Source organism: Podarcis filfolensis (assembly GCF_964270895.1).
Source record: "Podarcis filfolensis genome assembly, chromosome: 17".
In the NCBI taxonomy this organism is placed as follows: Eukaryota; Metazoa; Chordata; class Lepidosauria; order Squamata; family Lacertidae; genus Podarcis; species Podarcis filfolensis.
The window spans coordinates 29,475,074-29,499,461 of record NC_139621.1 but is presented as its reverse complement, the minus strand read 5'-3'; the positions used below and the strand labels follow the sequence as shown (position 1 = coordinate 29,499,461).

The 24,388-nt window shown below is 44.0% G+C and overlaps 1 protein-coding gene across 3 annotated transcripts; it reads right to left on the bottom strand.

Annotated features, from left to right (window-relative positions):
- Positions 1–726: 726 nt before the first annotated feature.
- LPL (lipoprotein lipase) lies at positions 727–23,499 on the bottom strand. Of its 3 annotated transcripts, none has more exons than XR_014543008.1 (10): positions 23,027–23,318; positions 16,263–16,438; positions 14,010–14,189; positions 12,897–13,008; positions 11,696–11,929; positions 10,090–10,332; positions 8,231–8,351; positions 6,571–6,753; positions 4,054–4,665; positions 727–3,901 (listed from the first exon to the last, which is right to left on the bottom strand). XR_014543008.1 is itself a non-coding variant. In XM_083593604.1 (10 exons), coding segments are annotated over exons 1-10 (1,473 nt in total). In that variant the 5' UTR covers positions 23,145–23,499; the 3' UTR covers positions 727–2,948. The 3 variants fall into 3 exon arrangements, 1 of the variants encoding a protein (XP_083449730.1); XR_014543009.1 differs by having other exon boundaries at positions 727–3,930; positions 4,083–4,665; XM_083593604.1 differs by having other exon boundaries at positions 727–2,949; positions 4,561–4,665; positions 23,027–23,499.
- Between the last annotated feature and the right edge of the window lie 889 nt (positions 23,500–24,388).

Sequence of the window (24,388 nt, the reverse complement as noted above, 5' to 3'; positions counted from 1 at the left end):
TCTGGCAGTTCCCTCACTGCGAGACGTGAGGTTACAGGAACCAAGCAGAGGGCCTTCTTGGTAGTGGCGCCCGCCCTGTGAAACACCCTCCCATCAAATGTCAAGGAAATAAACAACTATCTGACTTTTAGAAGACATTTGAAGGCAGTTCTTTTTAGGGAAGTTTTTCATGTTTGATGTTTTATTGTATTTTTAATATTTTGTTGGAAGCCGCCCAGAATAGCTGGGGAACCCCAGCCCAAAGGACAAAGTATAAATAATAAATTGTGATGATGATGATATTCTTTGAGGGATGCCACAACAGTTAATTAATGTGAAACTGTTAACAGCATGTAAGATATGTCCTTAGTGCCAAGTGGTTTAAGAAAAAACACAAACGTTCTACATAATTGAGTTAGCTTCTGGTAGGGATCCTAGGACAATTTGCACCTTATGAACAATTGATGTGAAATACCTCGAAGCAACAAAGGAATGATTTCCCCTCCCATGGACTGTCCTAATGTATCACACCAAGTTTTCATTTTCTCAATATTTTGCTGGGATTTTAGTTATATGAATGGACTGCCCATCCTATTTAGAGGGCATGTTTATGGAGACAGGGTGTTGCTTGCAGACGGGATGAAAGTGTTGATTACACACATATATTCCAGTGCATTGCTAAATTTCTTTTTGTAAGTATGATCTGTTCTAGTTCCCCACCTGTTCCAAAGAAAGTCATGCCAGTGATTTCATTCTAAATTAACTTTTAATAAGCTTTCATATTTCAGTGTAGTACAAAATGGAGATGCATCTTGGGGAGGGGGAAAGGTTTTTCATTGCAGCATTTTTCATATAACTGATTGATAATTTCTCATTTAGAAAAATTGGCACTTTTTTTTATTATGCATATAGCCGTGATAACTTCAGCAATATATACAAACTAACCTTTTGGCACATATACATACAGGTATTTTACAGATAATAAATAAGAACATTTAAAGCCTAGTTTTATTTTCTCACATATAAAATACTTCACCATTTGGTGATCAAATGCTGTTGATATTTATATTTGATTTTGCCTTGAAATGTGCAATTCATAATACATTTATAGATACTGAACCCTCACTTTTCAGGAATTTGAAAATGGAAGTATGAACTTTTGTCAAGAAGAAACACTGCCTCATCTATAGATCTCCTTCAGTACTTAGTTATCAAACTCAAAATTATCATGCCTACACCATAGTTCATCAGGGCATAGAAATCATTTTTGAGCCAGCTAAACTATTATAAATTCTTTTTTAAAAAGAATGTTCTTGAAGGATGCAGTTTCTGTTGTGTTAGACTGGGGTACATGCGTCCTGGACCACAGTTTTGTCACCACACACAGGATTTTGGTAACAATTTATTTGTGACATGTTTTTGCTCAAACAATGAATATTAAATGTCAGGTAGCCCCTCGGAACAAGAGATAGAAGATCAGTACATATATATTTCCAGGTATGCTTTTTCCGGTATCCTCATAAAACAGCTTTTTGTTTTAACTGAGTTATCAGCTACAAAACTGAAATGATTACTAAAGTATTTTGAGCATTCTCGTAAATACTTCTTAAGACCCTTTTGTTTTACAGCTTGTCCATGCGTCCATGACTTTCTGATTCAAAGGGTGTAATGCTTGTGCATAATCTGAAAGTGTGCATATTCTAAAAGTGTGCAATACTGCTTTTTGTTAAAACCTGGATGATTTCAGACAAACACTGTGATTCAAGCTTCTGCTGTTCTTCATATTGCTGAGCAACAAAAGAGGTTCCATCCCCAAATTTAAGAATACCAGCAACAAAGAGGTGTTTGTCCTTTATCCTAGTCCTAGGAACAATGATTGCAGCTGTAACAATTGCTCAAGACTAGGAGTTGTCAAATTGAAATTGATAACGGAAATAGTGTTCCTGCAATCTTTTAACAAACTGTTACTCCTTTTTACTAATTGCTTGGTACAGTGCCAGAGAGTGCATATGTTTTTATACAGATGCACTGCATTCTTGTTTTAAAAAATGAAGACAGGACATTTAAAAAAAATGCTAGCTTCTTCTCTGGAAAATTTATTATCCTATTTAAAAAGTTAAGTGTTCAATAAGTAATACCTAAGTGTACATAAGTGCTGACCAACTGCAGAGACTTTACCCTGCAGTCTTTCAGTCATGCTCAAGGTTGGAGGAGAAATGTATATAACAGGAATATGTTAAGTGAGAACTCTATCTATTGCCCTCCCCCTTCAAGTGAAATTACTGCCTTTCAGTCAAAGGATGCAACACTGAATGAATGACCTGAATGGAAATTGTCCAGCATAATGTCCAAGTGATCATTAAAAAAACCTATAAAAATACAAACTCATCAGCTGAAATATCTAGCCTTTCAATAAATAGTTTTGGTTTTTTTTACACACAGTACATTATAAAAAAGTGAGAAACTTTGTAACAAGGTGGTGTGACAATTATGGTAGTTTGCTCTCAATGCAATGTGAGAGGCTTCTTTAAAAAAAGAACAGTTGGCTAGTGTGCGCTTTTTTGCATACTGAGATCAAACAAAAATGCTCTGACCCAGAGAAGGGCATCCCCATATTTTAAAGTAGGCTTCTGCACGCATATCATTTGCTGGATCGGGAATACAGTGAGGATTTGAATTCTCGTTGAAAATGTTGTCTATTGCACTGCATTCATTTCAGTTGGGTGTGCGTTCAACTGGGCAACCCCAACCGCATTCTGGTGCAACCAGTCTAGAGCCTGGGTTGGGTGAGAGTCTCTTAGAGCAATGAAGAAAGTAGACAGCATTGCAGAAGACCAATAAATATTTCAATGGGTTCAGCCCCCGAACAGCCAACATATTGGCTCTTTCCCTGAATGGAACTTCTTCACCCACTTGCTAGTCTTCGAGGAACTCAAGCGCTGATATTTATTTCGTGACTTGACCTGGTCTCTAAAAAGAAAACAATGGGGTTGCAAAGAAAGAGGAACATGAGATCCATGGGCACAGCAGGATTGAACTTGGGGGTGGAGGTGGGAACTGCTGACAGAAGGCAGAAGAGGGGGCAGTTAAAATAGCTTGTCGGCATGAGCCCACCAGGGTTCAGTATTGTGGGATGTAAACACAAGAGCAGTCAAGTACAACATCCCTAGAGTGGACATCAAAGGGGATGTCTGGACCAGCCAGTCGGAACTTCCTGTTTCTCCTAGGCTGGGACAGACTTCCTCTGCATGTGACTAGAGTTAGGTGTGACCTCGCCTGCAAAGGTAACCAAAGAGCAGGACTGGTCAGCCATCTCTCTCTCTGTGACCACATTCGTCTTTGCTTCCAGCCAAGAGAGGACAAAGGAGCTGTCTCCTTATGGGATTGTTTCCAGGTGTATATTACTTTTGTAACTTAGGTCTGCCTTCTGGGATCCATTTGTGAACAGAATGTGTGAGTAAACTCTTTTTATACTTTTACAGAAGACTGTGTCACGTCTATCTTTTTGTGAGGGACTAAATGGGGAATTACCAAGGAAACGTATTTTAGAGGCTTTAGCGAGCCTGAGCAAATGCATCCGCTGTGCAAGTTTAAAAAGGGGAATGTTACTCAACTAAATTGTAGAACTTGTTAACAGAAGTTGGAAAGGGTATAATCAAACAATATATCCTCTCCTGATTCCCTGAACATTCCCACAAGTATTTGGTGGTTTGTGCTTTTTTTCCTCTCCTTCAGAATGCAGAGCATATGTTTGAATTACATCCCATGGGAGGACGCCTGCACACATCAGAGAGAAGTGTTATGTTTGACTTTCTCTACAATGCCCTAGCAGGTTACGTACAGAACGAGGAGAACCCTGCAGTATGTGCCGTCAGTGGACTAGGGGGGGTCTAGGCTAGCCCCTTAAATGTTCCTCTGGCACCTCCTTCCCAAAGCCCAGGAAGCTTCTGCCTGGCTTAGGGAGAGGAGCACGCTGCTCCAATGGGTCCAAAAGCCCTCCTTCCACCTTCTCAAATCCAGGTAGCATTGGGAAAGAGGCAGCAGAGCTCCAGCACCCTGTCAGAGGCCTGGCACCTCCTTCCCAAACCCCAGAAAGATTCTGCCCAGCTTAGGGAGGGAGGCACGATGCTCACACAACACACACCGACCCAATCACTCTCAAGGTGGCACCTCTGGCCCTAACTGGCCCCCTGTCACTGAGGTACAGTCTAGCAAGAGTGCATCACCTGATTTTGCTTATAATGGAACTTGGCTCTTAATCACCATTTAGGAAGAGCAGGCATGGGTTGGATTCTACAATGACCTGTGTGGTGGGGTGGAGCCGCTGTACTCAAGATACTAACCTTGCTAACTAACAATGCCTCTGCTGCAGCTTGCCTGAATCAGACTGAGATGGGGCAGAGCAGTGATGATGTAAGGGCTGTGAGGGCGCACCGGCAGAAGTGCTGCTGGATCATGTCCGCCACTGTTCCTGTGCAGTTCCAAACCCACCACTGCCCTACCCCACCCACTGTGAGAAAGGTGGTGGCAACTCATCACTCATGACCGAGTTCTCAGTGATAACAGCTGCAAAGTTCTTACCATGAATCGTGATCAACGGAGTTTTTTCCAAGGCATCTCACGAATTCCACAGCTCCGCCTCCTTTTTTGAGGTAAGAGAATCCATCGCGAGAGCAGAACACCAACCTGCAGAGTACACAGAATATTACCATAGCTCTTTCCCAAAACAGCTATTAATACACCATCCTAAATGCAACGTCTTATTCTCTTGTTATTTAATCTGTTTCTTACACTGGAAAAGTCTTCTGAATAGTGGCATTTTATAATTGAGATAGAAGAAATAAAGTAACATGATGAACATAACCTATGATGACCAATGTCCTGAGACATAGGTTCTCAAAGGGCCAAGCCCCTGCCGTGTGCGAATGTGATAAGGTGACGCCGGAGTCGCTCCAGCACATTATGTTCACTTGCCCCTTGTTCAATGTGCCACGGGCAAATTTGTTGGGATCAATCATACAGAAACTAGAGGGTACCCCACCAAAATTCCACCTTGCCCAAATCTTGCAGGACAAGGATACCCACACGACCCTGAAGGTGGCTAGGTTCCTAGTTGCTGTCCTTTCCCAAAAGCGACGCCAAGGAGCACTACAAGCAAATTAAGGCGTAGTATGCCTTTCCATTTTATAGTATTTTATTGTTATAGTGGTGTTTTAGCGATTGTTTTTTTTTTATTATTTCCCTACGGCACAAGCTGTTATTTAGGTGTTGTTTTTACCTGTATGGGCCTATGGCCGTAATAAATTTTTCATTTCTCAAAAACCTATGATGAAATTATACATATGGCACTTTTAATTATTCTAGAGACGCAAGTTCTGCTTACAAACCACAAAGATTTTGCGGCAGGGACCTGGTCCATATTTTGTAAAACATTTAATACTGCAAGTTTCCATTGTATAGAGCAGAGCAGAGTATTACAATTATATACCCCCACTGAAGTCTGATCTTTAGCAGAAGACTAAATTGAAAAACACTGGGCGGGGGGGGGGGGGAATGTTGCTTGCCGATTATCCTATTGACACTGTCAGCAAACCTATATGGTAAAACTTTTACTGGACCTACCACAGCATTTCCTCCTTGCTTTCTGCACAATGTATTGATGATTCCTTGCACTCTAGAGGACAGGAAGCCCACCTCTATGCTCTCTCTGGGACTATATGAAACTACCTTATATCAAGACAGTCCATTGGCTAATCGAGCTCAATATTGTCTACTGATTGGGAGACACTCTACAGCAGGGGTCAGCAAACTTTTCAGCAGGGAGCCGGTTCACTGTCCCTCAGACCTTGTGGGGGGGGTCGGGCTATATTTTGGGGAAAGAAATGAACCCCCACAAATAACCCAAAGATGCATTTTAAATAAAAGCACACATTCTACTCGTGTAAAAACATGCTGATTCCCGGATTGTCCGTGGGCCAGATTTAGAAGGCAATTGGGCCAGATCCAGCCCCCGGGCCTTAGTTTGCCAACCCATGGTCTAAAGCGTCCAGAGAGCGCCAAGAATTCTGCTCACTGAATGGGCTGTTCCTCTCCATCCTCCAGCATCCCCAAAGCAGCTTATCACAAGAATCAGAGGACCCTCAAACAATGTGGGATATGGTGTAGCAGGCTGGTGGTGGGGGGGGGGTCAGCCTCCCTTGCATGAGAAGAACTGCCTTTCGCTCACATGGTACACCTCATGGTGCCAAGGTCTCTCTCAACTCTACTAGTAGAGATGTTTTAACTCAAGTCTGGTGGACCCGTGGAACTCTGATATTGCTGGACTATAAATCCCATGTTCCCTGACCATGGGCCATGCTAGAGGGCCACAGGTTCACCAGCTCTGCCTGAACACATCTGGGTTTCCCATCTACAGAAAATTTCAGCATACCACTTTCATAGAGAATTAATAGATGGCAACTAGTCCTAGATGAAAGCAAAATGCGCTGCAAGGTAAATCACACACACACACACACACACACACACAGAGAGAGAGAGAGAGAGAGAGAGAGAGAGAGAGAGAGTGTCATAAGGCACAATCCATTCTCTTACCTTTTCTGGGTTTCTCCAGCCTTGACTCTGACTTTTTGGATGCCAAACTCAGGAGTACCCCACCAATCGGCCCAGTCGAGAAATGAGCCTTTCTCCCACTGGATTTTGACAATGAGCAAGTCCCCAATGTCAACTTCTGTGTATATCAGGAATGAATGGGTTTTGTTTGTGGAGATCTCGGGCCTGTTAAAGAAAATCTATGCTTAGGCAATACGTCTCTGAAACATAAGAATTCAGTTATCTAAGAATGCAGTTGTTTCTTAAATGAGGAAACATGGAAAAGACTAAGGTGCTGGCTCATAGGACATATCACACATTGTATCAAACACGTATAGGAGCAAAGATGTGCCACTAAATAATCAATTCCACCCACTATGTCAATCCTTATTGTAGCAACCACGCAGGCACACTAGAGAGAATAATAATAATTTATGATTTATTCCCCAGCCACTCTGGGCGGCTTCCAACAAAACACTAAAATACAATAACCTATTAAACATTAAAAGCTTCCCTAAATAGGGCTGCATTCAGATGTCTTCTAAAAGTTTGGTAGTTATTTTTCTCTTTGACATTTGGTGGGAGGGCATTCCACAGGGCGCGTGCCACTACCAAGAAGGCCCTCTGCCTGGTTCCCTGTAACTTGGCTTCTCACAGTGAGGGAATCGCCAGAAGGCCCTTGGCGCTGGACCTCGGTGTCCGGGCAGAACAATGGAGGTGGAGACGCTCCTTCAGGTATACTGGACCAAGGCCATTTAGGGCCTTAAAGGTCAGCACCAACACTTTGAATTGTGCTCAGAAATGTACTGGGAGCCAGTGTAGGTCTTTCAAGACCGGTGTTATATGGTCTCGGCGGCCACTCCCAGTCACCAGTCTAGCTGCCGCATTCTGGATTAGTTGTAGTTTCCGGGTCACCTTCAAAGGTAGCCCCACATAGAGTGCATAGAGAGCCCCACATAGAGAGAAAGTAGGACAGTGGCTTGCAACATACCAAGCTTAGACAACTCAAAACGAGAGCAAGAAGTAGAGACAGAACACATTGTTCATTAGCATTATTAGACTACGTCTCACATGGGAGAAGGAAGTTCAGATTTAATTTTAAATCTGTGGTGGACTTAGGTGCCACTAACTGTCTTGTGACTGTAATCTTTGTACACAAAGATACGATTAGAGGAACTCGGCAATAAAAATTCAGTTATCTATGTGATTAAGTCACGAGACATAAGGGCATAAAAATACAGCATCTATTGAAGCTGAACTCTTCATTTTATTTTATTTTAAAGTGAATGAGTGGAGATCTGCATACACAACTCATAGCTTTATCATTTACACAACACAACTCCTAAGTAATTTGAAGCTTTTGCCATACCTGGTCAGTTGAGTCCCACAATACAGAAAGAGGCAAAGTGATTTTACTCTCTGCCCTGCATAGCTGCTTAGCTCCTTAACTATTTCTCAAACTGGATGGCTGCCTTTGTATGTGGAAGTGTTCTGAGGTGTGTGTTTTGGACTCAGGCAGACTACAAGATGCAGACTGAGAAGCAAGCCTCTGCATGACTGATTGATTATAGAGTCTCTGCATAACTGTGTGTCTGTCTGTATGTCCATACATTTAACATTTTTCTACTACCCAAAATAAATGCAGTTGTTTGTCAATACTCACAGTGAAATTGCAATATTCTCACTTTCATCCTTTGTGCCATAGAAAGAGAGACGGAATTGCTGGTCTTTCTTGGTTGTATTCACCTTTGCGAAAAAATGGATCTTGACTTGGTAATGATAGACTAAGCAACAAAAAGAGAGACAAAAGCAACAGATGAAAAACCTAAATTCAATTCTTTTTAATTATCTTGAGTTAGAAGCCACTACTTTTATTCAAGCATATCAATACTTCTGCATCCAAGTCACAAAGTCAGTTTTGTAAGATTTATTCACCATCAGTTAACAAAAGATCATAAAATCCATTGATAATCACCTTCTGTATAATGTGATGGAAAGGTAGGGTATAAATTTAACAAATAAATCAATTTATACCCAATCATAGAATTTTATCTGATTATCTCATATCTGCAAACAATGTTGTTTTTTGCATTGTGACTGGATTCTCAACAATAAAGGAATGAATTAACAATGTCAATCAATCAGTCAATTTATTGTGCATAGCCAAAGGCCTTTACAACGTACAGCTGAGGGCAAGGCAAAGCTTTCCTCTGAAATTGCATGACATACCCTATAAAGGTCTACAGCGTAAAAAGTTTACAGCATAAAATTTTAAAATTAGAGAGCATTAACATGTCTGGAACGGAGCTTCTTAGCTGCCAGAGCAAATTTGGCTACCAGGTGTGTCATCTGTAGATCTTTATAAGAGTTCGACTGCCACTTCCTAGGGGGATTGGCCCTATACTGTATACAGTGGGGGCAAATTAGCAGGTAGCACATGATATCCTCAACCTGATTGCATCCATCAATGCATTGCGTTCCATATTGGGAATTCCCAGGTATCTCCCCTCTAAGTATGCTGAGGGCATCTGTTGGAACCTTAGTTCAACAAATGCCCCACTCAGTCACGGGAAAGTCAGTGTCTCAAGGTCTTGAAGGGTTGATCTTAATTTGGGGGTACCAGGTAGAGTAATGGGCAGCTATAATGGATGCTCTATCTTGATTGGCATTCTGGTCAAAGATCCAATTTCTAGGGTCATGTGAACTCAGGGCCAAATATTTCTCCATTTGGAGATTTTAAGCCCTAAACTTATTGTGACACTTTTGCACCCAGCCACTTGCTTTTAGTTGCGCTAACCAGAAGAGCTTAGTAGGAATATGGCCCTCAGAGGCATTGAGTCTGTGCCAGTATCTAAGGTAAACGTAAAGGGACCCCTGACCATTAGGTCCAGTCACGGATGACTCTGGAGTTGCGGCGCTCATCTCGCTTTACTGGCCAAGGGAGCTGGCGTACAGCTTCCAGGTCATGTAGCCAGGATAACTAAGCCACTTCTGGCGAACCAGAGAAGCACGGGAAAGCTGTTTACCTTCCCGCCGGAGTGGTACCTATTTATCTACTTGCACTTTGACGTGCTTTCGAACTGCTGGGTTGGCAGGAGCTGGGACCGAACAACGGGAGCTCACCCCATCGTGGGGATTCGAACCGCCAACCTTCTGATCAGCAAGCCCTAGGCTTTGTATTTTAGACCACAGTGCCACCTGCGTCCCTTAGTATCTAAGGTAGGCTAGATCAATTCCGGCTGTTATCAAGGAGAGATCCAACTCAGTTCTGAGGTGGGCCACCAGCAGAATTAACAATTTCAGATCCAGACAAAACAGCTGGTACGGCTGCATCCTGCTTCTCTCCTTAACTCAGGGAAAGAGAGACATGATTCAGGTGGAAGGTTCCTGCACAAGCTCCTTTGAATAAGTAGTGCCTATGCAAGAGAACTACCAGGCTTTTCCATCATTCTGTTTAAATTATTTATATTCACGCACAAAAACCCCAGAGATTATTAGAATAGAGAAAGTCACCACGTTTACCTTTGTAAGGCATTTGACTTCGAGTCTTCAGATACATCTTGGTGCCCCTCTTGCTTCTTACTCTGTTGGCTTTGTAGCCCAAGTTGTTGCAGCGGTTCTTTCTGCAGCTCAAGCAGAGCCCTTTGTCAAACGCTTCTTTTGAGTTGCAGCGATAGGCCATGATTGGTTTCTCCTCGTACAAGAGGGAATCAATGAAGAGGTGAATGGAGCGCTCATGGGAGCATTTCAGCAGCTGATCTGCGTCTTTAAGGAAAAGGAAGCCATTATGTTACGGATGCACAGTTTAGAGATGTGTGCCCTTTGTTAAACAACATATACAATATATGCAGGCGCAGTAAATGGCCTCCAGTTTTGACTTTATGGAGGCCAAAATCAGCAAGTTTCAATGACGCAGATTTCCCCCCCCCCCCCGAAAAAGCAAAGTTTCTCCTGGCTGCTGCTTTCTCAGTGTGACTCCTCCCACCCTCACTTTAGTCACATCAGTCATCTCCCTCCAATAAGGAGACACACACAGTGCATCCAATCAGTGGCAAATCCATTCTGGGGGCCTTGAAGCTTGAACTGTTATGGGGGCCAGTTTGTAACCAGTAACAAGGTCTGGGTAACCAACTGTTATCTTCTTCAATGGCGTTGTTCACAACAACCTTTAAAACATCTGTGATACTGACCCTCAGACTTTGGGATTATTGAAATACACACAACAAAAAATGAAATCACGTTGAGTTGTGCGACTCAAACCATGTCTACCTTAAGTAGACTAAAGTAGTTAAGCTTCAATAGTTTCATAGTAGATCCCGCTCTGTATCCCATAATGCTGAACAGCTCTGTAACCAATCAGATTCGGCTGCATGATAATGTCATTCTCTTCTAACTGAAGTCAAGTCAAATGAAGTCAATGCAAACGAGCAAAAACTTTTAGAATGAGGTCTGACAAAGTGTTACAGTGTGGAGATGATTTTGGCACTTCTGAAAATGCCATTGAAGAAATGTGATTTTTCTGCTCATTCCAATGTAAGGATTTTCACTATAGATAAAAAATAACCACTGTAATAGGGACGAGCATGAAGATTAATTCTCACATATATATGATATAGGTTAAATACTATCACCTTGAAGCCTATAATTGATTAAGCTATCATAAATTAAAAACGAGTGTTTCTGACACATTTAAGAATGATGCATTCTATGAGACTGTTGATTGTATTTTACTTGTAAAATATTGTGGGTCAAGCCCCCATTTGCAGTGGATATGCTGGACCTAGCCATCCAACATAAAAATAAGCAGCTCTCTAATGCATAACACCTCTGGAGAATATTGAGTGTTGTCTTAACCATTCATCCACTGCATCTCTTGAATTCCCCAGTCGAGAATTGATAATGTGATTGGGAAACTAAAAAAAAAAAAAAAAAATCTAGCTAAACTTGGAATAAGCGTGAATTCAAACAAGAAAAAGTATAAAATTAATGGATGTTTCTGCAAAGGATCTGAAAAAAGGGAAGCAAGTTTTCAGAAGAATTTAATGTTCAGTAGCACATATGAACACAATTAACCACTAGCTTTCGATCATATTTATGCCTTTATTAACAACCAGACTTGAAAACTCACCTTGAAGTCCTCCTTCTGCAATCAGGAGCAGGGCTTGCGCGACGTTGCAACCAGGTTGGAAGATACCTCCATTAGGGTAGATATCAACATGCCCAACAGGTTTCTGTATTCCAATGCTGCGATCTGGGGACCCCCTTGTGAAAGTGTGCAAGACATCTACAAAGACAGCGTCATCTGGGGAAAGGCGTACGGATGCCTCAGCATATTCAAAGTTAGGGCCAGCAGGATCTAAACCTTAGGAGGGAAGAAAACTGTTAGAAATCCCTGTAAGTACGATGCTTTTGTACGGCACATTGTCTAAAACAGAGCTTCCCAAACTTTTCATGTTGGTGATACCCTTTTTTAAAGACATACATCATTTCGTGATACAGTAATTCAGTTTTACTAGCAAACCTGAAGTTAAACTAACCCCTTTGCAGCCACAAGAGGAGCGCAGGGAGCGTTCACATGACACACCTACACACTGAAGCCAGCACACTAACGTGTCGCAACACACAATTTGGAAAACTCTGGTCTAAAAGAATGAATATTAGTGGTAGAGTTCCATAGGCTGGATTCACCTAACCTTGCATTCTAGCAGAAGCCAGTGCAAGGTCTCCCGCTAGAACAATGGGCCTTTGCCCCCTCTCTTTCCGCAAATTCACTCTAGAGGATTGGAAGAACCCTAGTGGGAGGACAGGGGAGATTTGTTTTGTCAGGAAAGCAGAAATACTTGTACCAATGGATTGGTGTAACATTGAATTCCTCCCCATCTCTCATTCAGTTCAATGGGAAAATTCCCACGGATATAAATAGCTCTCAACTGCACCTGCCCTGTGGAATGCCCTCCCATCAGATGTCAAGGAAATAAACAACTATCTGACTTTTAGAAGATATCTGAAGGCAGCCCTGTTAGGAAAGATTTTAATATGTGATGTTTTATTCTGTTTTTAATCTGTTGGGAGCCGCCCAGAATGACTGGGGAAACCTAGCCAGATGGGCGGGGTATAATAAATGATGATGATGATGATGATGATGCTAGAAACAGAATCCTATAACTATTAGCACTACTTCCCATTTCAGAAAGGTTGTAAAGCCTTTATGTAACATTTTAATGACCCTTTCCTGGTTTTGTTCTGAGGATAATTCATTTTGTAACGTGGAAGGAACCACGGCATTCAACCTTTCCTTTTTTAACTCAATGGCATCAATATTAGCTTACCAGTAATTCTGTTAATCTTATTAGTGGTCAGACTCCCAGCAATGCCAGCAACATGGGCACCAAGGCTGTATCCCAGCAAATGGACTTTGTTCAGTGAGTAACTGAATTGCTCCTATGAAAAAAATCATATTAAAAAGATTAAGCTCTAAATCTATAGTTTTTATCTTGCTTGACACTGAACAGCCAATGAACTGATTTGCGACAGGGGCCAGCCTGGCACTTGGGCTGCCCCCAGACTACACACACACTCCCAAGTCATGCCCAGCGCTGCTTTGCACCTTCACTGTCTGCTTTTGCCTGCCTGGATTGACTCCTTGAACTCTGACCACGCCTCTTTCCTGCTTGGATGGAGGCTGCAGAACAGTGTGTGAGTTTGTGTGTGTGTGTGTGGATAGATACCAACCTACAGTACAAAGGTAAAGTTCACATTGACTGCTATGCCCACTTTTGCTTCCGGTGCTTCCCAGCACAGGAATGAGGCTCCCAGAAGGTTATCTATACAAGAATGTGACCCTCACCCCTGATTTAGTCCAAAAATACTACAGCAGGAAGCCTACCACAAACCCACTCAACTTGCGCTAGAGCAGGGTACAACTCCCATCATCCCTAGCCAGCAAGACCAGTGGTCAGGGATGATGGGAGTTGTAGTCCAAAAACAGCTGGAGACCCAAGGCTGGGGGACACTGCACTGGAGCATGGCTACTATTCATATATCCAGGAAACTAAGAGACAATCTACGCATGAAAAAAGGACAAAGAGGTGTGATCCTTGCCAAAGTGTACCGCTTCGAGCTGCAGCTCAGATTCTCAGATGTTCTTCCATATTAAAAAATCCCTGGACAGAAATCCAATAGGACGGAAAGAAGGTTCTCCAGTCTGGCCTTCTGCCCAGTAGGTAATGGTCTGTATGCAGAACGTTCCCTCCATTGGGAGAATATTTAAACATGTAATTGCCCCACCTGCAGCCCCATGTGGCACACTTCAACAAGAGATGCATCGCTAGATTTCGCTGACTGCATAGCTATGCTTTAATATATAGCGTTTGTAGTACATATTCTACACCTTTAACCTTCCTTGAATGTATTATGCACTAAAATGGAATGCAACTGCTTACCTCCAGCCAGTCAACAAACTTGGCAACGTCTTCTCCCACCTCCTTTGTGTAGGCAGCAGAATCTGGATAATGTAAGCTGGATCGAGACAGCCAATCGACGACAATAACATTTGAATGGGGTTCCCTTTGATACAGAGCCTTTACCAGCTTGGGGACCCAGCTCTCGTACATGCCAATCACCTGCAAGACAGGAATAGAAACCACATTATTCTGTCTCAAGCTGTCACAGGGACCCCCCAACCAAGGAAGCAGTGTATGAACACACAAGATTAACACAATTTTCAAAGGTTTCCAGTGTGGGAACCTAAAAGGAAAGCATATTTGATTAGGGAATTATATCACAGCAGCATCTAAGGTATATTTTAGGGGGATGGGAATCACTGAGGACAGATTTCAGCAGTATTAGTATAGTAAGTAAGTAAGCTTTACAGTGCGAGCCAAATGCCATGACAAAACTATAGAAAAGAAATATATATATATAGCTGTAAAGGTAAAGGGACCCCTGACCATTAGGTCCAGTTGTGACCGACTCTGGGGTTGCAGCGCTCATCTTGCTTTATTGGCCAAGGGAGCCGATGTACAGCTTCCGGTTCATGTGGCCAGCATGACTAAGCCACTTCTGGTGAACCAGAGCAGCACACAGAAACGCCATTTACCTTCCCACCTATTTATCTACTTGCATTTTGACGTGCTTTCGAACTGCTAGGTTGGCAGGAGCAGGGACTGAGCAACAGGAGCTCACCCCATCGCGGGGATTCGAACCGCCGACCTTCTGATCGGCAAGCCCTAGGCTCTGTGGTTTAACCCACAGCACCACCCACGTCCCATATATAGCTCTGTGTGTGTGTGTGTGTGTGTGTGTGTGTGTGTGTGTACACACACACACACACACACACACACACATATATATATATATATATATATATATATATATATATATATATACAGCCACTGCCTGAACTATCAAAATCATAGAATGCAGATGCACACCTAGACTGGGGACTCCACGCAGAATACACAATTTTCCAATTTAGACCTATTATTAGTATAGTGAACACACACAAAATTCCCTGTCACAAGATGTGGTGATCAGCTGTAGTCTAGATGGATTTAAATAAGAATATAAAACTCTGCTCGTCTAGTCCAGCGTCCTATTCTGACAATTGCTAACCTGTTCTCTCACTGCCTGTGCAAAGCCTGCAAGCGAGACCTGAGCACAAGGTCTGCCCACGTGCAATTCCCAGCAACTGTCATTTGGAGGCATGTGGAGGCAATGGAATGGAGGCAGAACATGAAAATCTACCTAAACAGAACTGGACACATTTACGATGGATACGTCTACTATTCACCATGAAAGCTAAATGGAAACTCAAGGCAATATATCCCTTGAATATCAGGTGCTGGAGTCAAACAAGAACAATGCCCTTGTCTTAATGCCCTGCTTGTTTAAGGACCAGGGCTGGGACTAGGAACCTTCAGTTCCATATGGGGCCCTGGCAAGTGATGCAGCTAAGAACATCTTCCCAGCAATGAAGTATTCTCAAGCTCTGGGTGGCCCTGCCTTACTGGGCCCTGCTGAATCAGAAAGCCTTCCCTGTTTGGGCTGGGACACTACCTGAATAGTAAGGTCTTTCAACAGTGGTGTGTTTCTTCTGTGCCTGACTTCGCCCCTTAGCCCTGACTCTCTGGCTCTTGAACCACCTCTGACAGCTGCCTACAACTCACCCTTGACAGCTTCTTGGCTTCCAGAAGTATCTGGCTGGCCAATGGTGGAAACAGAATGGTGGACTAGACCAGTGTTTCCCAACCTTGGGCCTCCAGCTGTTTTGGGACTACAATTCCCATCATCCCTTACCACTGGCCTTGATAGCTAGGGATGATGGGAGTTGTAGTCCCAGAAACAGCTGAAGAACCAAGTTTGAGAAACCCTGCACTAGACTGGCCCTTGCTTTCTCATTGAACTCTGCTGCTCTTATTTTGCTAAAGGTTATGATACAGTTATTTTTTAAGCTTAATGTTATATTTGCTGCAAATTACTTATAAATACATAATATGTATTTCTAAGAACAAGTCTAAAGACTTTTTAACACTAAACGGAGCTCAGAAGGCTATCTGCCACCCACAAATGTGACAACTATTTGAAGTGGTATAGCATATGAGAATGATACAGAAAATTCGCTAATAGACTCTATTCAAACCGCTCTGAATCAGAAAGCAACTGTGAAGCACCAGGAGAAGTGCATCTCCTCTTACCGTCCATCCATGTATAACCACAAAGGTTTTACTGGTGTGATTGAAGCTGCACTGCGCTACACTGGTTTCCTGGCCAGGAACTATGAGGCAGGTGTCTTCATCAGGTTTCCCAGGTGTCCTTAAAGAAAATTTGCTCTCAATGCTGCTGAAGTCCCACTTTTTGTCCGTAGTGCTCCCTAATGTGAGAACAAAACATGAAAACATTAAAATGACTTGAAAGAAAAGGAATGCCAGCAAATAATGTGATCGTTCTGCATTGCACACACAGCCTGCGTGGCCATAGTTCTCTTGAAGGGTCTTCCTTGAGGATGGTATGGAGGGTGGTAGACCACTGTCCCCTGCCCATCCTAGGATGCTGGCAAGACCAATGCCCACAGCTACCATTGCTTTAGCAACTGTATTAGCAGCTACAGAGGCAGATGGGCCACCCTGTTTCTGATCCCTAGCTACGATGGAATGCATCCGCATGTAAATCATTTGCTGCACAAAGAAAACGCATACCATTATAATTTAAAACTTTATCACATTACCAATGGTTTTTTTTTCTTAGCTCAGCCTTGTAAGTTGATTCACAAACATTAGTAGCCTGTCTGCATGTGTGTGTACACAGCACAGTTCACAAAACACAGTTTATAAAAGCTTTCCTGGCTTGTGTGCCTGGCTATCTATAAACCCTACCGTCAAATATTTTACTTTACATGAATCAAGACATTTAGACTTCACTAGCAGCTTCCATCTTGCTCTTTAACAAAAGGGGCAGACAATATATTTTGCAGTGAAGGTTGCTTAATTTTAACATTAAGCATGGTCTAATCTCAGTTCTTTGCTGAATAGGCTGCTCTTGATCTGCTTCTACCTATCAAATATTTATTCACCTTTTCATAACATAGCAAATGTTGGTACTACAGCTGCCTTGTTTATCTAACTGTGTATTCAATTCGTTGTTTCACATAAGAGTTTCACAATGTTCTGGGAACGTATTTGTGGAGTGCTGTTCAGAACTAGCAAAGGAAATGACGAAACCACAGCGTCTAATATATGTGTACAAATACAACAGAGACTTGGATTAGGCTGAGATTTTATTTTCTATGACCCTTACAAAAACTACCATTCTATTAAATGTATCCTAGGATGTATATACACAAAAATATTGAACTGACAGGTTTTCCCACTGAAATCACGAATGTTGAGCTGGAATTTATTTATTATTATTAATTATTATTATTATTATTATTATTATTATTATTATTATTATTATACCACCTTACACCTGGAGGTCTCAGGGTGATTCAGCCCATCATATCCAAGCAGGCTAATGGTCCCTCTAACAGATATATGTTTAATACCCAAACCTAAGCTCTAGGTGAAGAAATGCCAGCATTTTCAAAGGGTGTTTTCCCATTTAAAAGTTAAGCATGTGTATATTTGCAAAATGAGTCCAGTGCTATATTCCTTGGGTTGAAATCAGTAGGACTTTTGTCTCACTGGCTTCTGTGCATTGGTGCCAGGAAGGCTAAAAGGTGTGTGTAGTGGAAGGGAAGTAAAGGAAGCAATTAAACTCATTTATTTTTGTGGAAATTATTCTCAGACTTTGGAATCTGTGACTCTTTGGCTCCCCTGCCTCTGAAGGAAAATATTTTAGTATGGCTGGGATCACACATACCATATTGTGCATTTATTAGAACTAAATAAATTTTAGAATGAATTTTTTTCCATTTGTTTATTTTACATAATGCCTTTCAACTTGCTAGGACTCACTGCCATCTTCAGGGAGCTCCCTTTCAAGAGAAATACATTTTATTCCTTCAGTCCTAGGTGAAGAATTTTGCTTCAGGCAGGCATTCCCAGGTTTATGCTGTTTAATGGTATAGGGTTGTGGGGTTTTTTAAGCTGACTGGTGCTAGTTCATATTACTGCTTATGATATTTTATGGCAGCTTTTGCACCTCATTGTTCTCAGTCTCAAGTACTACTCACAGTAGCCTTGCAAAACAAATGCGTTGTCTCCTCAACCTATTGTCAGTTCCTAAGTACATCTTTAGGTTTATCACAGATTGCTAAATAAATATTCATTTTACCCGCTAAGAGAAGGAAATTCATAGTTGAGTAGGTCTTAAGCCAAGTTAAAACAAACTCTTTGCTGCTCTATTAAGTGATGAATCGACAGACTTCTGGATGGAATAAAAAGAGCCTTCAACTATACAGAATGCACACAGGAAACCCCATAATAGACTTCTGGTCATGAAAGGTTCTTGTTCCAAACAGGAACACAAAGAAGAACACCCTGTCTGTATTTTATTTACACCTTTGCATTTCTATATTTAGCTACTCTACAACTCCAGTAAGTTCATATAATTTCATAAACACAAAACTTACCAGTTTATACCTAGCAAGACATCTTGGCATGAAAAGCCAAGCTTATTTCATTTGAATTGCTGCCTGCCAGCTAAGTATACACAGCATACACATATACTGCCTTTATGCATATATGACTGTTAAGATTTCTACAGCACCTTTGAAGAGCTCAAATAAATATGAACTGTCTAGACCGACTAACAGTCTATACACCCTAGAATAGAGCTTTAGAAACTGAGTCGTGACACGTTAGTGTGTCAGCTGCAGTGTGCAGGTGTGTTGCCTCCTCCCGGGGCTGGTGGAAAGGGGTTAGTTTAACCTCTGGTTTTCTAGTAAAACTGAATTACAGTACTGTGTTGCGAAATGATGCATGTCTAAAAAGTGTGTCACCCCCACAAAAAGTTCTGAAAGCTCTGCCCTAGAATCATAGAATTTGCCAAGCAAGTAAAGTTTAGTGGGAATGTTTTTCCTACCTTTGAAGTACAATTACTTATAGTAGGAATGCTAGTAACCATCAAAAGCAGAGTCAAGCACCAAAAGCAGGATGCAACACTAACACATCACTTGCATTATAATTATTATTTTATTGCTGCAATTTGTAATGCCAACCATCTGGAGGCCCAATCAAAACCTCCAATCAGGGATAGAGTTAATGTTTTCCAGTGAAGCCCCACCCTCTCCACCTGACACTGTTATTAATCCCAGGAGAGAAGCTTCATTAGCCACTAAAAATGAAAAGAAGGCTGCTAGTTTAAAACCAGGGAAAGAGTATTCTCTATAAAACACTGCAACCACCATTCATATCAGCTGAGCACAGAAGGAGAGCATTTATTGAACTTTGTGCACAAAACTGCTGCAATTTACATGAACAACAATACTCAAAATTTGCAACTACTGTATCAGCATTTACACAAACTGTATTCTGGAAACAATTGCTACAAATAAGAAGTTCAATTCAGCTGTTAACTGACCAATGTTATGTTAAGTTATCAGTCACAAACTTTCTATAATTCTACAATTCACAATAAAATGAAGCTTTGCCAAGTTTCTTTCAAGTAGTTATTTTCCCCTATTATCGAAATAGGGAAAATATGTATTAAATAAGCTACATTATTAACTTACCTTCCTGCAGTGTAACTCACTGACTTTATGATCTAACATGCTAGGAAGGACACAAAAAAGATGGCTGGCAAGTGGTATGTTGAAAACAGCTTCACTGATTAGGAACAAAAGCCCACCGACTGACACCCAATGGTGAACCAGAGGCCAAGCCTAATCTTTGAGAAATGGGTGTTTAACTTGGTTGCAAGTGAGGTATTTTGCAAGGGGGATTAAGAAAATCTTTGGGGGTTTTCCTACTTGACTAAAGAGTTCTCCTTGTCATTCTTTTCATTTTCTGCATTTTAGCTATGTATGCTTTCAGAGCATAGCACAGAACGTTTCAAGCTGATGATGTGTGGTCCTGTTCTGCCCAGTTTAGACTGGTGGCCTAAACTTTTGCTGGTGAAGTACACAGGACTTAACAGTACAGTAGTACCCCGGTTTAAGAACAGTCCAGTTTAAGAACGATTTGGTTTACAATCTCGGCAAAACCGGAAACAGTATCCCAGTTTGAGAACTTTACCTCGGTCTAAGAACGGAATCTAAATGGTGGAAGGGCACCGGCAGCGGAAGGCCTCATTAGGGAAAGTGAGCCTCGGTTTAAGAACAGTTTTGGTTTAAGAACAGACTTCCGGAACTGATTAAGTTCATAAACAGAGACATGGCCAAATGTCTGCTGCCCGCAATGTCCTCTAGATCTACAATGCTGGTCTATTATGCTGGCCTCCCAGCGGGCAGTGGTACAGCACAGGTATGCTTGCACTGCGTTTGAATCCATTGTAGTAACTTCTGGAATGGAACTGCCATCTTACACATGCAAAATAGATGTGAATGGTCCCCCCCCCAAATATAAAGAAGCCTGAGCAGGACATGCATGCTAGTGTTATTCACAAAGCAGCATGAGACAGAAACTCTGAAAGAATCCACATGTGCTCAAATTATTGCCTTCTTCACATGCCACGGTAAGTCAGAATTTGGTTTGCCATTATCATGCAAACATGCTACCTCCCAGAGGAGAATTTCCCTCTGTTTTGTTCCTTCCCAGGCTTATTATGTCAGTATGGCACAGCAACTAAGCCAAGGTTTGGTTTTGTGTGTTGTGTGAACCCAGGATCATGGTTAAAGGATCTCCTTCTTCACTACAACCTGTTAAGCAAGCAAACAAACTGTAAAATGAACCTTGACTTCAGAATATGTGAAGCTAGGGAAGGCAGAACTTGCTGTTTCTACCCATCACAAATCTGTTAAAAGCACATTAGTCCTGCCATTTTGCTCATGCAGCCATAAGACGAATAATGCAACATATGAAAATTGGAATGTGGTCACAGGGTGACTAGGCCTGAATGCTGAACATTAACTTACCAGATGGTAACTTGTTGCCTACAGTCATGAAAGGTGCTTCTAAAAAGCAATGAATAGGTGTTTTTTCTGGACAAGCAACTCTGGACTTTCACCAACTCTAGCAACTCCTACTAACACTTTTTAAAAGCAATAATAATAATAACGTCCCCAAGGAGCTCAATGGGGTGGTGGTAGTCAGCAAAAGTACTTTACTAGGAGCATATATACCAGAAAACAAGGGCTACATCTTGCAGACAGAAAACATGCAGTGTGCACAGTGTGATTAGAGAAGCCCTCTGGTAACACTTTGCCAAGTTTTGTGTGGGTTGTGTGAGGGGTGGAAAGGAGAATTTTAGCCACTGTCCATCTATCTGCCTTGAACTGCAAATCTAGTGTATGGCCAATCTCTCTTCCATCCTTTCAGCTTTCTTCCCGGCTCTCTAAGGGTTGCATCTGGAGATTGAGGTGTGTGTGGCTATATTTGTCTCCATCAGGCACAAGAACATAAATGCGCGTGCATGAGGATTAGACGACTGACTTCCAACGCACCTTGTGAAGACCAAAACACCCGCGAAACAGCGCTTTCCACTTCCTCCCCCCTCCCTCCCTTGAGTGGCGCTTTCATCCTCCAGGGAGCATCCCAGCCAGGCTTTCCCCGGCACGGAAGCTGGAGCCGAGGCGGCAGCCGCTCTCCCTCCGCACGATCCCTCCCTCCTTCCCGGCCTGCACCGGCTCCCAGCAGCCCTTGAACCAGGGTGACCTTGGCCCACGTTCCAGGCATTCCTGGGCTCGCGAGCGGAGGAGTTACTAGCGGTCACCAGCAGCAGCCGTCAGCCGGCGGGCCCCTTCCCCGCCCAGCACACTCCTTCGGAGCGCGCGGGTGCCGGAGGAGAGCCGCCCTGCCCACTCCTGACGCGGCGGCGGCGGCGCTGACACGAGGAAGGGCGGCGGGCAGCAACAAGGAAGCGCGCAAAAGCAGCCGAGGGGCGGGAAGGAAGCTCGCCACAGAACCTGCGCCTCCCCGACGCGCACGCCGAGCCCCACAAACCCTTCGCCTCAGCGCGCCTTTCCTTTTCGGCTCAAGTTCCGCAGGGCGTCGAGCTGCGGCATCGTAACCCCGTCAAGCGTTCCCAAACTTCTTTATGTATCCTAACCCGCCGCCGCCGCCACTCCCATTCCTTTCACCCTTCTTCCCCTCTCTCCCTTCCGCGGCGCCTCACATTTCCCCGCCAATACGCACAAAACTGCCGCGCAATGGTCCAACCGGCAGGCACTTCTCTTAAGGGCGCCTCATCACCTAGAAGCCCTAGCGGGCGGGGCGGGTTCACCACCAAACAGCACACCTGCTTCTTCCGCAGTCGCGGGCAGGCGGCAAAAACTCAAGTCGCCTCATCCCGCGCGCGCCGGGCGCGTGGCTGGATTGCTTGCGGAAACGCGGACTGTGCCACAAGCCCTTACAGGGTCCTCCGCGCTTCCGCTCATACCTTTCCCTACCATCCTAAGGTATGAACTTCTCCGAACATCCCCCCCCCCCCACACCGGCTTGACACTTGGCACCGTCCCGGGATACCGGAGGCGCCCATGCACTCAAACTTGGGAGCCAAGTCCCCTGACGTCGGCGCGCATTACTTCCGAGCTCGCTCGCCCTGTCAGCCGCCCTTCCAAGACCCGCCGCAAAAATTGGCGCCCGCTTCTGACTGACCAGCGCCTTATCCTCGCGCTCCAGACGTCCGCTTGTCCTCCTCCCGCCCTCTCTGCTCCTCAGCCGCCTCCGCGGGTTCCCTTCCACTTCGCCCGCTCGACGCGTCTACCTGCTACTACTGCTCGCCCTCCCGCCACCTCAAAGCCAGCGCGGGCGCCGCGCAACGCTCCTTCTCTCCCGCCAACCGCAGCCAGGTTCGCTTCGCAGAGCGCTCGCTGGTCGCGTGGCCGCCTCGCTCTCTGGGCTGCGTGCGGGTCTGCACTTACTTGGGACCGAGGTGGTGCTGGTGGCGGAGGCGGCGTTGCTGCTGCTGCTGCTCGGGGCGCCGGGCTCGGAGGCGAGAGCGACGAGGCACAGGGCTGCCAGCAGCGCTCGCCTGTCCATCGCTCCGGAGACCGGGGTAGCAGAGGCCGGGTAGAAGCTCCGCGAGCGCAAGGTGGCGGGCGGCGTCCGTGCGCGAAAGTTTCCCCTCAAGTTGTGCCGTGCGAAGGCGGGGAGGATTCGGAGGGCGCCCTCGGAATGGCACGACGGCAAGATACTCGCGCTTGCCCCCCACCCCGCCCAAGCCGGCGCTTTATAGAAATATGCAAATGAAGCTCGGCACCTATTGGTTCGAGGAGGGGAGGAGGGGCCCGACCCCTCGGCTGCGCAAGGCGCGCGAGGAAGGCTTCGCTCAAACAGTTCTGCAAGGCTCGCTTCCTTTTGGCGCAGCTGGAGTTGCTGGGAGCCATGAAGGCAGTGGGCGGAGGAATGCCTTGCAAGCCCGAAACTTAAAGGACGAGGGGCTGCAAAGGCGCGGAAGGAAACCCCTGGGGAATTGAATTAAGATGCTCAGGTGTCTCCCCGTCCCCGAAGTCACGACGTGGATATAGGAAAATCCTTGCTAAACCAGACTTGATGGGGGAGATTCATGAGCGGGACCGGACGGACTGGTTTGGTTTCCCACCTGGTATCTCCTCCCCAAAGCTACCATACTTTCATCAATACCTGTGCCTGCCAAAGTGGAATCCCACTGTGTTCAGGCCAGGGGAACTGGGGGAGTTTTGCGCAAGGTTGCAGCCTTACTCCCGCAAAGGTGGAGCGGGGCAGATGCAATACCTTCATCGATCGGACTCACACTGCACATGACAGAAGTTAGGAGCAAGATTTCTAATGCAGTCACAATTGCTAACCAATACGAAAATGAGCCCCTCCCCAAGAAAACCCCACCCTCTGCTGAAATAAAGAAAAATGGAGATGAATTTTCTAGAACACGGTTTTTGTTAAGAAAGGGACAGGAGATCTCTTTTCTGTTCTAGTACTTCAATCAAATTATGGAGCTCAGAATACTGTAAAAGTGCATCTTGAAATCTGCCCACTCATCTCCGACTTAAATGACTTTTAAAAATGCTTGCTTGCTTTGTTATCAGCAGTCAGCCAGACTACAACCTGGGACAGAAAACTTGCATTTAGGTAGAACTAACTTCAGATATAGTGCATTGCATTTAAACTTCTAAAAAAACCCGCAGTTACGCACACATGGTAGTATACACTGGGAAAATATACAGGTGTTAGGCATTTAAAGGAAAAAGCGTCAAATGTGTGTTCCATATGGTCTGGGAAAATGCACCTTAAAGATAAAGGGCAAT

Bases quoted from the DNA above. Each gene is read 5' to 3' on its own strand.
- LPL (XM_083593604.1), bottom strand. From the start codon at position 23,144: ATGGACAGGCGAGCGCTGCTGGCAGCCCTGTGCCTCGTCGCTCTCGCC. The intron at 11,930-12,896 runs GTAAGCTAATAT...TTCCCTCCTAAG, and splicing joins TAAGATTAACAGAATTACTG to GTTTAGATCCTGCTGGCCCT. The intron at 10,333-11,695 runs GTGAGTTTTCAA...TTTTCCTTAAAG, and splicing joins TGCAGAAGGAGGACTTCAAG to ACGCAGATCAGCTGCTGAAA.